The 15,000-nt window shown below is 45.3% G+C and overlaps 1 protein-coding gene across 1 annotated transcript in view; it reads left to right on the top strand.

Moving 5' to 3' along the window:
- The window catches only part of LOC117475733 (xanthine dehydrogenase/oxidase-like), a gene marked incomplete at its 3' end in the record, with an annotated part of 35,183 nt that extends 20,485 nt beyond the window's left edge, over nt 1–14,698 (top strand). The window contains 14 exon segments of the mRNA XM_034122052.1: nt 1,662–1,771; nt 3,593–3,777; nt 4,604–4,856; nt 6,267–6,436; nt 9,779–9,905; nt 9,984–10,200; nt 10,473–10,594; nt 12,168–12,301; nt 12,405–12,492; nt 12,673–12,759; nt 12,831–13,022; nt 14,047–14,192; nt 14,278–14,359; nt 14,603–14,698. Of these exon segments, the coding sequence (XP_033977943.1) occupies nt 1,662–1,771; nt 3,593–3,777; nt 4,604–4,856; nt 6,267–6,436; nt 9,779–9,905; nt 9,984–10,200; nt 10,473–10,594; nt 12,168–12,301; nt 12,405–12,492; nt 12,673–12,759; nt 12,831–13,022; nt 14,047–14,192; nt 14,278–14,359; nt 14,603–14,698 (2,009 nt within the window).
- Nucleotides 14,699–15,000: the final 302 nt, after the last annotated feature.

The following is a 15,000-nucleotide window of genomic DNA, read 5'->3' as shown; positions in this document are numbered from 1 at the left end:
CTTTAAAGTAGAGACACTACATACTGATATACACCTGAACATCAGCAGGAGAGGACTCTTTAAAGTAGAGACACTACATACTGATATACACCTGAACATCAGCAGGAGAGGACTCTTTAAAGTAGAGACACTACATACTGATATACACCTGAACATCAGCAGGAGAGGACTCTTTAAAGTAGAGATACTACACACTGATATACACCTGAACATCAGCAGGAGAGGACTCTTTAAAGTAGAGACACTACATACTGATATACACCTGAACATCAGCAGGAGAGGACTCTTTAAAGTAGAGACACTACATACTGATATACACCTGAACATCAGCAGGAGAGGACTCTTTAAAGTAGAGACACTACATACTGATATACACCTGAACATCAGCAGGAGAGGACTCTTTAAAGTAGAGACACTACACACTGATATACACCTGAACATCAGCAGGAGAGGACTATTTAAAGTAGAGACACTACATACTGATATACACCTGAACATCAGCAGGAGAGGACTCTTTAAAGTAGAGACACTACATACTGATATACACCTGAACATCAGCAGGAGAGGACTCTTTAAAGTAGAGACACTACATACTGATATACACCTGAACATCAGCAGGAGAGGACTCTTTAAAGTAGAGACACTACATACTGATATACACCTGAACATCAGCAAGAGAGGACTCTTTAAAGTAGAGACACTACATACTGATATACACCTGAACATCAGCAGGAGAGGACTCTTTAAAGTAGAGACACTACATACTGATATACACCTGAACATCAGCAGGAGAGGACTCTTTAAAGTAGAGACACTACATACTGATATACACCTGAACATCAGCAGGAGAGGACTCTTTAAAGTAGAGACACTACATACTGATATACACCTGAACATCAGCAGGAGAGGACTCTTTAAAGTAGAGACACTACATACTGATATACACCTGAACATCAGCAGGAGAGGACTCTTTAAAGTAGAGACACTACATACTGATATACACCTGAACATCAGCAGGAGAGGACTCTTTAAAGTAGAGACACTACATACTGATATACACCTGAACATCAGCAGGAGAGGACTCTTTAAAGTAGAGACACTACATACTGATATACACCTGAACATCAGCAGGAGAGGACTCTTTAAAGTAGAGACACTACATACTGATATACACCTGAACATCAGCAGGAGAGAACTCTTTAAAGTAGAGAGACTACATACTGATATACACCTGAACATCAGCAGGAGAGGACTCTTTAAAGTAGAGACACTACATACTGATATACACCTGAACATCAGCAGGAGAGGACTCTTTAAAGTAGAGACACTACATACTGATATACACCTGAACATCAGCAGGAGAGGACTCTTTAAAGTAGAGACACTACATACTGATATACACCTGAACATCAGCAGGAGAGAACTCTTTAAAGTAGAGAGACTACATACTGATATACACCTGAACATCAGCAGGAGAGGACTCTTTAAAGTAGAGACACTACATACTGATATACACCTGAACATCAGCAGGAGAGGACTCTTTAAAGTAGAGACACTACATACTGATATACACCTGAACATCAGCAGGATATGTCCTTTTTAAGAGTCTTTCAACACATCAGGGGAGTTTGTATGAACAGTTGTTGCCCTTTGACCCTCAGACGGCAGCAGGGAGGTTCAGATGGACGACAGCTTCTTCACCGGCTACAGGAAGACCATTCTGCGCCCGCAGGAGATCCTGCTGTCCATCCTCATCCCGTACAGCAAGAAGGTAGAAACCATCACATGTGATGTTTACAGCCTCCTCTGGGACCCAGTCAGCCTGAAGCATCCTCTGTGCTCCAGTCAGTCTGAAGCATCCTCTGTGCTCCAGTCAGCCTGAAGCATCCTCTGTGCTCCAGTCAGTCTGAAGCATCCTCTGTGCTCCAGTCAGCCTGAAGCATCCTCTGTGCTCCAGTCAGTCTGAAGCATCCTCTGTGCTCCAGTCAGCCTGAAGCATCCTCTGTGCTCCAGTCAGCCTGAAGCATCCTCTGTGCTCCAGTCAGCAAGGAGCATCCTCTGTGCTCCAGTCAGCCTGAAGCATCCTCTGTGCTCCAGTCAGTCTGAAGCATCCTCTGTGCTCCAGTCAGTCTGAAGCATCCTCTGTGCTCCAGTCAGCAAGGAGCATCCTCTGTGCTCCAGTCAGCAAGGAGCATCCTCTGTGCTCCAGTCAGCCTGAAGCATCCTCTGTGCTCCAGTCAGCAAGGAGCATCCTCTGTGCTCCAGTCAGCAAGGAGCATCCTCTGTACTCCAGTCAGCAAGGAGCATCCTCTGTGCTCCAGTCAGCCTGAAGCATCCTCTGTGCTCCAGTCAGCAAGGAGCATCCTCTGTGCTCCAGTCATCCTGAAGCATCCTCTGTGCTCCAGTCAGCAAGGAGCATCCTCTGTGCTCCAGTCATCCTGAAGCATCCTCTGTGCTCCAGTCAGCCTGAAGCATCCTCTGTGCTCCAGTCAGCCTGAAGCATCCTCTGTGCTCCAGTCAGTCTGAAGCATCCTCTGTGCTCCAGTCAGTCTGAAGCATCCTCTGTGCTCCAGTCAGCCTGAAGCATCCTCTGTGCTCCAGTCAGCAAGGAGCATCCTCTGTGCTCCAGTCAGTCTGAAGCATCCTCTGTACTCCAGTCAGCAAGGAGCATCCTCTGTACTCCAGTCAGCAAGGAGCATCCTCTGTGCTCCAGTCAGCAAGGAGCATCCTCTGTGCTCCAGTCAGCAAGGAGCATCCTCTGTACTCCAGTCAGCAAGGAGCATCCTCTGTGCTCCAGTCAGCAAGGAGCATCCTCTGTACTCCAGTCAGCAAGGAGCATCCTCTGTGCTCCAGTCAGCAAGGAGCATCCTCTGTACTCCAGTCAGTCTGAAGCATCCTCTGTGCTCCAGTCAGCAAGGAGCATCCTCTGTACTCCAGTCAGTCTGAAGCATCCTCTGTACTCCAGTCAGCAAGGAGCATCCTCTGTGCTCCAGTCAGTCTGAAGCATCCTCTGTGCTCCAGTCAGTCTGAAGCATCCTCTGTGCTCCAGTCAGTCTGAAGCATCCTCTGTGCTCCAGTCAGTCTGAAGCATCCTCTGTGCTCCAGTCAGCAAGGAGCATCCTCTGTACTCCAGTCAGTCTGAAGCATCCTCTGTGCTCCAGTCAGTCTGAAGCATCCTCTGTACTCCAGTCAGCAAGGAGCATCCTCTGTGCTCCAGTCAGCAAGGAGCATCCTCTGTGCTCCAGTCAGTCTGAAGCATCCTCTGTGCTCCAGTCAGCCTGAAGCATCCTCTGTGCTCCAGTCAGCCTGAAGCATCCTCTGTGCTCCAGTCAGCAAGGAGCATCCTCTGTACTCCAGTCAGTCTGAAGCATCCTCTGTGCTCCAGTCAGCAAGGAGCATCCTCTGTGCTCCAGTCAGCAAGGAGCATCCTCTGTGCTCCAGTCAGCCTGAAGCATCCTCTGTGCTCCAGTCAGCAAGGAGCATCCTCTGTACTCCAGTCAGTCTGAAGCATCCTCTGTGCTCCAGTCAGCAAGGAGCATTTCAGACTTCATCTAACCATTAAAGTATTATCCTATCATATTTATCTCCTCAGAATCAGTTCGTGTCGGCCTTCAAACAGTCTCCTCGGCGTGAGGACGACATCAGCGTCGTGACGGCAGCGATGAGCGTCGTCTTCTCCTCAGGGACGGACATCGTGGAGGAGCTGAGGCTGAGCTATGGAGGCATGGCGGCCACTACCAAACTGGCCATGAAGACGGGGAACAAACTGCTGGGAAGGTAAGAGAAGAAGTGAAGTCAGGAAGTCAGGTGATCAATAACTCATGATAGGTAGGCAGGGCAAGTTTACTTATATAGCCCATTTTAGGGCAATTCAAAGTGCTTTACAAAATGAAAGACAATAAAAGCATTCAGATCAGATCAGATCAGATCAGATCACATCACATCACATCACATCAGATCAGATCAGATCAGATCAGATCACATCACATCACATCACATCACATCACATCACATCACATCACATCACATCACATCACATCACATCACATCACATCACATCACATCACATCACATCACATCACATCACATCACATCCCATCAGATCAGATCAGATCACATCACATCACATCACATCCCATCCCATCCCATCCCATCACATCACATCACATCACATCACATCACATCACATCACATCACATCACATCACATCACATCACATCACATCACATCACATCACATCACATCACATCACATCACATCACATCACATCACATCACATCACATCACATCACATCACATCACATCACATCACATCACATCACATCACATCACATCACATCACATCACATCACATCACATCACATCACATCACATCACATCACATCACATCACATCACATCACATCACATCACATCACATCACATCACATCACATCACATCACACACATCACATCACATCACATCACATCACATGGAGCTTTATGAATCCCTGTGGGGGAACTCAGGAGTTTAACAGCAACAGGGAGAGAATGAGAAACATTAATACAATTAGAGATCAAAGCAAAGCTGCAGTGTATATATAATAATCCTCTATCTTTGGTAGGCCTTGGGGGGAGGAGCTCCTGCAGGAAGCTTGCTCCTCATTGGCCGAGGAGATGACCCTCGACCCCTCTGCGCCCGGCGGCATGGTGACGTATCGGCGAACTTTGACCCTGAGTCTCTTCTATAAATTCTACCTGACGGTTCTCCAGAAGCTCAGAGATCAGGGGGTGAAGGGGGAGGAGCTTCAGTCTGAATACCTGAGTGCATCAGAGATCTTTCACCCAGAGACCCCCTGCAGTGCTCAGATCTACCAGGTACAGGGGGCTCTGACAACTAAACAATTACAGAAGCATTTAAAGGTCACCTATTGTGCAAAATCCTCTTCTTCATGTCTCTTCTTCATCAACATGTGTCCCCTCTTCTTCATGTCTCTTCTTCATCAACATGTGTCCCCTCTTCTTCATGTCTCTTCTACATCAACATGTGTCCCCTCTTCTCCATGTCTCTTCTACATCAACATGTGTCCCCTCTTCTTCATGTCTCTTCTTCATCAACATGTGTCCCCTCTTCTTCATGTCTCTTCTACATCAACATGTGTCCCCTCTTCTCCATGTCTCTTCTACATCAACATGTGTCCCCTCTTCTCCATGTCTCTTCTACATCAACATGTGTCCCCTCTTCTTCATCAACATGTGTCCCCTCTTCTTCATGTCTCTTCTACATCAACATGTGTCCCCTCTTCTTCATGTCTCTTCTTCATCAGCATGTGTCCCCTCTTCTTCATGTCTCTTCTACATCAACATGTGTCCCCTCTTCTTCATGTCTCTTCTTCATCAGCATGTGTCCCCTCTTCTTCATGTCTCTTCTACATCAACATGTGTCCCCTCTTCTTCATGTCTCTTCTTCATCAGCATGTGTCCCCTCTTCTTCATGTCTCTTCTTCATCAACATGTGTCCCCTCTTCTTCATGTCTCTTCTACATCAACATGTGTCCCCTCTTCTTCATGTCTCTTCTACATCAACATGTGTCCCCTCTTCTTCATGTCTCTTCTTCATCAACATGTGTCCCCTCTTCTTCATGTCTCTTCTTCATCAACATGTGTCCCCTCTTCTTCATGTCTCTTCTTCATCAACATGTGTCCCCTCTTCTTCATGTCTCTTCTTCATCAACATGTGTCCCCTCTTCTTCATGTCTCTTCTTCATCAACATGTGTCCCCTCTTCTTCATGTCTCTTCTTCATCAACATGTGTCCCCTCTGTGGAAAGAGACTCTGAAAGTTTCAGGAACAAAGATTCTCTCTCTTTTTGATCCATTTCTATAAAAACCTGTCTGAAAATGAGCTGATCAGATTCGGGTCACTTTATGATGTCATAACGATGTTTTGTCTTGTGTAACCATTAGCCAATCAGCAACCCCCCCCCCCCCCCCCCCCCTTATCACCTGATTCTCCTCCTAGAGCACCATTGAGTTCTTTGTAACCAAATCTCTCTCAGAGGGGCGTGGGGAGGGGCTCTTTATTTTCATCTAAAGTAACAGACAGAGAATCAGCACTTTGGAAACAGGGCTGAAGCAGAGGGGATTATGGGTAACGCTGCAATGATCTGTTTGGTGTTTCAGCCAATCAGAGACAGGCTCTGGATATATCTGAGACCTGTGATATATGCCTAAAAACAGTATAATAGGAGACCTTTAAATCCACTGTAACGCCCCCTGTGTCCTGCAGGCGGTGCCAGAGGGGCGGAGCCTGGAGGACGTGGTGGGACGTCCCATGATGCACCTCTCTGCGCTGCAGCAGGCGACCGGCGAGGCTCTGTACTGCGACGACGTACCGCTGTACGAGAACGAGCTCTACCTGGCGTTCATTACCAGCACAAAGGCACACGCTAACATCATGTAAGCTCCTCCCACAACTGCTAACTAGGAGTTAACTAACTAGTGAAGTTTAAAGTGTTTACTAGTGACAAAATGCTAACGAGGAGGCGGGACATACGCCTTGTTGAGGCTTCCTATTGGTTCTCCAGTTAAAAATGACCAATCATGTTGAGCACTAGTTCCGACAACACCGGCAACACTCTGAATAATGCACTAGTTGTTCATAGGTTACCTCATTGAGCTTCATTAACTAATCCATTAATTGAGTTTACTAGTAGACATCTCTGCTTACTAGATAACACCGAACACAGCTCGTTATTTAACTAGTTAAGTCAACAAAAACTCAGATTATTTAACTACTGAGTGTTTTCAAGAGTTATTAACAAGTGTGTTTTCAAGAGTTAACAAGTTGAGTGAACTAGTTGAGAGATAACTAACCCGTGTCTCAGCTCTATAGACTCTTCTCTAGTTGAGAGTTAACTAACCCGTGTCTCAGCTCTATAGACTCTTCTCTAGTTGAGAGTTAACTAACCCGTGTCTCAGCTCTATAGACTCCTCTCTAGTTGAGAGTTAACTAACCCGTGTCTCAGCTCTATAGACTCCTCTCTAGTTGAGAGTTAACTAACCCGTGTCTCAGCTCTATAGACTCCTCTCTAGTTGAGAGTTAACTAACCCGTGTCTCAGCTCTATAGACTCCTCTCTAGTTGAGAGTTAACTAACCCGTGTCTCAGCTCTATAGACTCCTCTCTAGTTGAGAGATAACTAACCCGTGTCTCACCTCTATAGACTCCTCTCTAGTTGAGAGTTAACTAACCCGTGTCTCAGCTCTATAGACTCCTCTCTAGTTGAGAGATAACTAACCCGTGTCTCAGCTCTATAGACTCTTCTCTAGTTGAGAGATAACTAACCCGTGTCTCAGCTCTATAGACTCTTCTCTAGTTGAGAGTTAACTAACCCGTGTCTCAGCTCTATAGACTCCTCTCTAGTTGAGAGATAACTAACCTGTGTCTCAGCTCTATAGACTCCTCCCTAGTTGAGAGTTAACTAACCCGTGTCTCAGCTCTATAGACTCCTCTCTAGTTGAGAGATAACTAACCCGTGTCTCAGCTCTATAGACTCCTCTCTAGTTGAGAGTTAACTAACCCGTGTCTCAGCTCTATAGACTCTTCTCTAGTTGAGAGTTAACTAACCCGTGTCTCAGCTCTATAGACTCTTCTCTAGTTGAGAGATAACTAACCCGTGTCTCAGCTCTATAGACTCTTCTCTAGTTGAGAGATAACTAACCCGTGTCTCAGCTCTATAGACTCCTCTCTAGTTGAGAGTTAACTAACCCGTGTCTCAGCTCTATAGACTCTTCTCTAGTTGAGAGTTAACTAACCCGTGTCTCAGCTCTATAGACTCCTCTCTAGTTGAGAGTTAACTAACCCGTGTCTCAGCTCTATAGACTCCTCTCTAGTTGAGAGTTAACTAACCCGTGTCTCAGCTCTATAGACTCTTCTCTAGTTGAGAGATAACTAACCCGTGTCTCAGCTCTATAGACTCCTCTCTAGTTGAGAGATAACTAACCCGTGTCTCAGCTCTATAGACTCCTCTCTAGTTGAGAGATAACTAACCCGTGTCTCAGCTCTATAGACTCCTCTCTAGTTGAGAGATAACTAACCCGTGTCTCAGCTCTATAGACTCCTCTCTAGTTGAGAGATAACTAACCCGTGTCTCAGCTCTATAGACTCCTCTCTAGTTGAGAGATAACTAACCCGTGTCTCAGCTCTATAGACTCTTCTCTAGTTGAGAGATAACTAACCCGTGTCTCAGCTCTATAGACTCTTCTCTAGTTGAGAGATAACTAACCCGTGTCTCAGCTCTATAGACTCTTCTCTAGTTGAGAGATAACTAACCCGTGTCTCAGCTCTATAGACTCTTCTCTAGTTGAGAGTTAACTAACCCGTGTCTCAGCTCTATAGACTCTTCTCTAGTTGAGAGTTAACTAACCCGTGTCTCAGCTCTATAGACTCCTCTCTAGTTGAGAGTTAACTAACCCGTGTCTCAGCTCTATAGACTCCTCTCTAGTTGAGAGTTAACTAACCCGTGTCTCAGCTCTATAGACTCCTCTCTAGTTGAGAGATAACTAACCCGTGTCTCAGCTCTATAGACTCCTCTCTAGTTGAGAGTTAACTAACCCGTGTCTCAGCTCTATAGACTCCTCTCTAGTTGAGAGATAACTAACCCGTGTCTCAGCTCTATAGACTCTTCTCTAGTTGAGAGTTAACTAACCCGTGTCTCAGCTCTATAGACTCTTCTCTAGTTGAGAGTTAACTAACCCGTGTCTCAGCTCTATAGACTCCTCTCTAGTTGAGAGATAACTAACCCGTGTCTCAGCTCTATAGACTCTTCTCTAGTTGAGAGATAACTAACCCGTGTCTCAGCTCTATAGACTCCTCTCTAGTTGAGAGATAACTAACCCGTGTCTCAGCTCTATAGACTCTTCTCTAGTTGAGAGATAACTAACCCGTGTCTCAGCTCTATAGACTCTTCTCTAGTTGAGAGTTAACTAACCCGTGTCTCAGCTCTATAGACTCCTCTCTAGTTGAGAGATAACTAACCCGTGTCTCAGCTCTATAGACTCCTCTCTAGTTGAGAGTTAACTAACCCGTGTCTCAGCTCTATAGACTCCTCTCTAGTTGAGAGTTAACTAACCCGTGTCTCAGCTCTATAGACTCCTCTCTAGTTGAGAGATAACTAACCCGTGTCTCAGCTCTATAGACTCTTCTCTAGTTGAGAGATAACTAACCCGTGTCTCAGCTCTATAGACTCTTCTCTAGTTGAGAGTTAACTAACCCGTGTCTCAGCTCTATAGACTCTTCTCTAGTTGAGAGATAACTAACCCGTGTCTCAGCTCTATAGACTCCTCTCTAGTTGAGAGTTAACTAACCCGTGTCTCAGCTCTATAGACTCCTCTCTAGTTGAGAGATAACTAACCCGTGTCTCAGCTCTATAGACTCTTCTCTAGTTGAGAGTTAACTAACCCGTGTCTCAGCTCTATAGACTCCTCTCTAGTTGAGAGTTAACTAACCCGTGTCTCAGCTCTATAGACTCCTCTCTAGTTGAGAGATAACTAACCCGTGTCTCAGCTCTATAGACTCCTCTCTAGTTGAGAGATAACTAACCCGTGTCTCAGCTCTATAGACTCTTCTCTAGTTGAGAGATAACTAACCCGTGTCTCAGCTCTATAGACTCTTATCTAGTTGAGAGTTAACTAACCCGTGTCTCAGCTCTATAGACTCCTCTCTAGTTGAGAGATAACTAACCCGTGTCTCAGCTCTATAGACTCCTCTCTAGTTGAGAGATAACTAACCCGTGTCTCAGCTCTATAGACTCCTGTGCAGCGGAGGAGATGCCAGGCGTTGTCTGCTGTGTGTTTGCCTCTGATATTCCGGGCAGTAACGCTACGGGACCGATCCATTACGACGAGACGGTGCTCGCTGACCAACAGGTGAGTTCCTGTGGACCAATCAGGAGCCTCCCTCAGAGCCCCGCCCACACTGACAGGTGCTTCCTTTACTCTCTACAGGTGACGTGTGTCGGACACATCATCGGAGCCGTGGTGGCAGAAACTCAGCTGGAAGCTCAGAGAGCAGCTAAAGCTGTGAAGGTTCAATACGAGGAGCTGAAGCCCATCATCACCATACAGGAAGCCATCGCTAACCAGTCCTTCTACCAGCCGTTCAGAACCATCCAGAACGGAGACCTGGAGGCGGGCTTTAAGCAGGCCGACCACATCCTGGAGGGTAGGGACTGATAGAGAGCCACTTCCTGTTAATAATAATAATACACTTTATTTGTAGCACTGTTCATGCACAAAGCAGCCCAAAGTGCTTCACAGAACAAGGTCAAACATCAACAGTGATCCGCATGATTCCCTTGAAGTAAAGCTGACAAGAAAATTAAAAATGTAAAATAAAAGCAAAAAATACAGTAAAACATGGACATTGATACCAGTGAGAATTGAAAGTGAAAAGCTGCTCAGGTGCTGACTGCTGATTGGTTGATTGTCTGACAGGTGAGATGCACATTGGAGGGCAGGAGCATTTCTACCTGGAGACCAACGTCACCCTGGCTGTTCCTCGAGAGGACGGAGAGATGGAGCTGTTCGTGTCTACGCAGGCTCCCACCAAAACACAGGTAATAATACTCTGAAGTAATACTCTGAAACATGGGTAATACTACTCTGAAGTACTACTCTGAAACATGGGTAATACTACTCTGAAGTACTACTCTGAAACATGGGTAATACTACTCTGAAGTACTACTCTGAAACATGGGTAATACTACTCTGAAACATGGGTAATAATACTCTGAAACATGGGTAATACTACTCTGAAACATGGGTAATAATACTCTGAAACATGGGTAATACTACTCTGAAACATGGGTAATACTACTCTGAAACATGGGTAATAATACTCTGAAACATGGGTAATACTACTCTGAAACATGGGTAATACTACTCTGAAACATGGGTAATACTACTCTGAAGTAATACTCTGAAACATGGGTAATACTACTCTGAAGTAATACTCTGAAACATGGGTAATACTACTCTGAAACATGGGTAATAATACTCTGAAACATGGGTAATACTACTCTGAAACATGGGTAATAATACTCTGAAACATGGGTAATACTACTCTGAAACATGGGTAATACTACTCTGAAACATGGGTAATAATACTCTGAAACATGGGTAATACTACTCTGAAACATGGGTAATACTACTCTGAAACATGGGTAATAATACTCTGAAACATGGGTAATACTACTCTGAAACATGGGTAATACTACTCTGAAGTAATACTCTGAAACATGGGTAATACTACTCTGAAGTAATACTCTGAAACATGGGTAATACTACTCTGAAACATGGGTAATACTACTCTGAAGTAATACTCTGAAACATGGGTAATACTACTCTGAAACATGGGTAATACTACTCTGAAACATGGGTAATACTACTCTGAAGTAATACTCTGAAACATGGGTAATACTACTCTGAAGTAATACTCTGAAACATGGGTAATACTACTCTGAAACATGGGTAATACTACTCTGAAACATGGGTAATACTACTCTGAAGTAATACTCTGAAACATGGGTAATACTACTCTGAAACATGGGTAATACTACTCTGAAGTAATACTCTGAAACACAGGTAATACTACTCTGAAGTAATACTCTGAAACACAGGTAATACTACTCTGAAACATGGGTAATACTACTCTGAAACATGGGTAATACTACTCTGAAGTAATACTCTGAAACATGGGTAATACTACTCTGAAACATGGGTAATACTACTCTGAAGTAATACTCTGAAACACAGGTAATACTACTCTGAAGTAATACTCTGAAACACAGGTAATACTACTCTGAAACATGGGTAATACTACTCTGAAACATGGGTAATACTACTCTGAAACATGGGTAATACTACTCTGAAGTAATACTCTGAAACATGGGTAATACTACTCTGAAGTAATACTCTGAAACACAGGTAATACTACTCTGAAACACAGGTAATACTACTCTGAAACACAGGTAGTAATACTCTGAAACACAGGTAGTAATACTCTGAAACACAGGTAGTAATACTCTGAAACACAGGTAGTAATACTCTGAAACACAGGTAGTAATACTTGAATCTACTAATACATATGATATGTGGGTTATATAATGATATTAAAATGCTATCTCTCAGTCTCTGGTGGCGAAGGCTCTGGGCGTCTCGGCCAATCGGGTGGTGGTGCGGGTGAAGAGGATGGGGGGGGGCTTCGGGGGGAAGGAGTCCCGCACCACGCTGCTGTCCACCGTGGTCGCCGTGGCAGCCAACAAGTGAGAATACACCTTTAATTAGAGGCTCTTATTTTGAAATGTCTAATTATCATGTTTACGTAGATTCTCTTATTTTGAAATCTAAAGTCTACCTGTGTTCCAGGCTACGGAGGCCTGTGAGGTGCATGCTGGACCGAGACGAGGACATGTTGATCACTGGGGGGAGACACCCCTTCTACGGGAAATACAAGGTGGGGGGGGGGGCTCATTACTAGCAGTTGAAGTATTGGAGTACTTTTGGCAGCAAGAGTCATTTTAAAGTTGTATAATTAGGGCATTTTGAGACCTGCAGTTCATTTGCTTTGGTCTGATTCAGGGATGAATGAGTATCTTCTTCCTCTTCTTCTTCCTCTTCTTCCTCTCTCTTGCAGGTGGGTTTCCTGAACAGTGGAAAGGTTGTGGCTCTGGACGTGTCGTACTACAGTAACGTAGGACACTCCATGGACCTCTCTCTGTCGGTGAGTCTCTTCTCTAACAGCCGTCCTCTCCATGTTGACGATGTGCTGATGTCTGTTTGTCTGTCCTCCAGGTGATGGAGCGCGCTCTCTTCCACATGGAGAACTCATACAGTCTGACCAACGTTAGAGGCCGTGGCTTCCTGTGTAAAACCAACCTGCCGTCAAACACCGCCTTCAGAGGCTTCGGAGGACCTCAAGGGATGATGGTGACGGAGAACTGGATCACTGACGTGGCTCAGAGCCTGGGGAAGCCTTCTGATGAGGTACGTGAGGGGAGGAGCTAATGTTGGGCTATAAAGGAACTACAGCACGGTCACATGACTTCACGTCACCACCGCTAAGCTAAAGGTGGCTAATGTTGGGCTATAAGGAACTACAGCACGGTCACATGACTTCACGTCACCACCGCTAAGCTAAAGGTGGCTAATGTTGGGCTATAAAGGAACTAGAGCACGGTCACATGACTTCACGTCACCACCGCTAAGCTAAAGGTGGCTAATGTTGGGCTATAAAGGAACTACAGCACGGTCACATGACTTCACGTCACCACCGCTAAGCTAAAGGTGGCTAATGTTGGGCTATAAAGGAACTAGAGCACGGTCACATGACTTCACGTCACCACCGCTAAGCTAAAGGAGGCTAATGTTGGGCTATAAAGGAACTACAGCACGGTCACATGACTTCACGTCACCACCGCTAAGCTAAAGGTGTCTAATGTTGGGCTATAAAGGAACTACAGCACGGTCACATGACTTCACTTCACCACCACTAAGCTAAAGGAGGCTAATGTTGGGCTATAAAGGAACTACATCACGGTCACATGACTTCACATCACCACCGCTAAGCTAAAGGCGGCTAATGTTGGGCTATAAAGGAACTACAGCACGGTCACATGACTTCACGTCACCACCGCTAAGCTAAAGGCGGCTAATGTTGGGCTATAAAGGAACTACAGCACGGTCACATGACTTCACGTCACCACCGCTAAGCTAAAGGTGGCTAATGTTGGGCTATAAAGGAACTACAGCACGGTCACATGACTTCACGTCACCACCGCTAAGCTAAAGGCGGCTAATGTTGGGCTATAAAGGAACTACAGCACGGTCACATGACTTCACGTCACCACCGCTAAGCTAAAGGAGGCTAATGTTGGGCATGATGACGTTTAGTCGTCTCATTTAGACTCGTTAGCAACACTTTTTTTTAAATGGGGTGTTTACTGACGTATTTTATGTCGTAGAACAAACCGTTAAAATCTCACTCAGTAAACCGTTGACTTCCCTGCAGGTGCGTCGGTTGAACCTGTACATGGAGGGCCAGTCGACGCCCTATAACCAGATCCTGGGTCAGTTCACGTTGGACCGCTGCTGGGACGAGTGCATGTTACGCTCGGAGTACCAACAGCGCCGCGCCGCCATCGAACTCTACAACAAGTAACAAGAAGGAGAGAAATCTGGAAATATCTGTACGTTTTTCGGTGGTTAAAATGAACTCTTTCTTTGTTTCTCGTCTCATCAGACAGAACCGATGGACCAAGCGAGGCCTTGCCATCGTTCCAACAAAGTTTGGCATCAGCTTCACCGCCCTCTTCCTCAACCAGGTGAGATCCAACAACACAGACTCACAAACAATGGAAGACTGACATTTGGGGTTTTTAGGACGTCATGAATTCCCGTTATTGTGTGTGTGTGTGTGTGTGTGTGTGTGTGTGTGTGTGTGTGTGTGTGTGTGTGTGTGTGTGTGTGTGTGTGTGTGTGTGTGTGTGTGTGTGTGTGTGTGTGTGTGTGTGTGTGTGTGTGTGTGTGTGTGTGTGTGTGTGTGTGTGTGTGTGTGTGTGTGTCAGGCCGGCGCTCTGGTTCACATCTACACTGACGGCTCTGTGTTGTTGACTCACGGCGGGACGGAGATGGGACAAGGACTCCACACCAAGATGGTCCAGGTACCTGAACACAGCACCACCATCTAGTGGCCATTAGTGGAACAGCAGCTTTAGACGCTTCATTTGACTGAGGAGGGTTGGACCCAAAAATCACATTTTATTGTTGGGAATTATTAGATAAGATAAATATATTAATTCAGTACGATATATATTGAAAATAAATGTTAAAAACGTTTGACTGAAATTACGTACAAAATAAATAAATATTGAAATTAGTTAAAGTGGAAATGCAATAAAAAACCATGTTGTCCTAACAAAGTGTGTGTGTGTGTGTGTGTGTGTGTGTGTGTGTGTCTCTGTGT

Source organism: Trematomus bernacchii, unplaced genomic scaffold, assembly GCF_902827165.1.
Source record: "Trematomus bernacchii unplaced genomic scaffold, fTreBer1.1, whole genome shotgun sequence".
Taxonomy (NCBI): Eukaryota; Metazoa; Chordata; class Actinopteri; order Perciformes; family Nototheniidae; genus Trematomus; species Trematomus bernacchii.
This window is presented reverse-complemented; position numbering and strand designations above follow the sequence as displayed.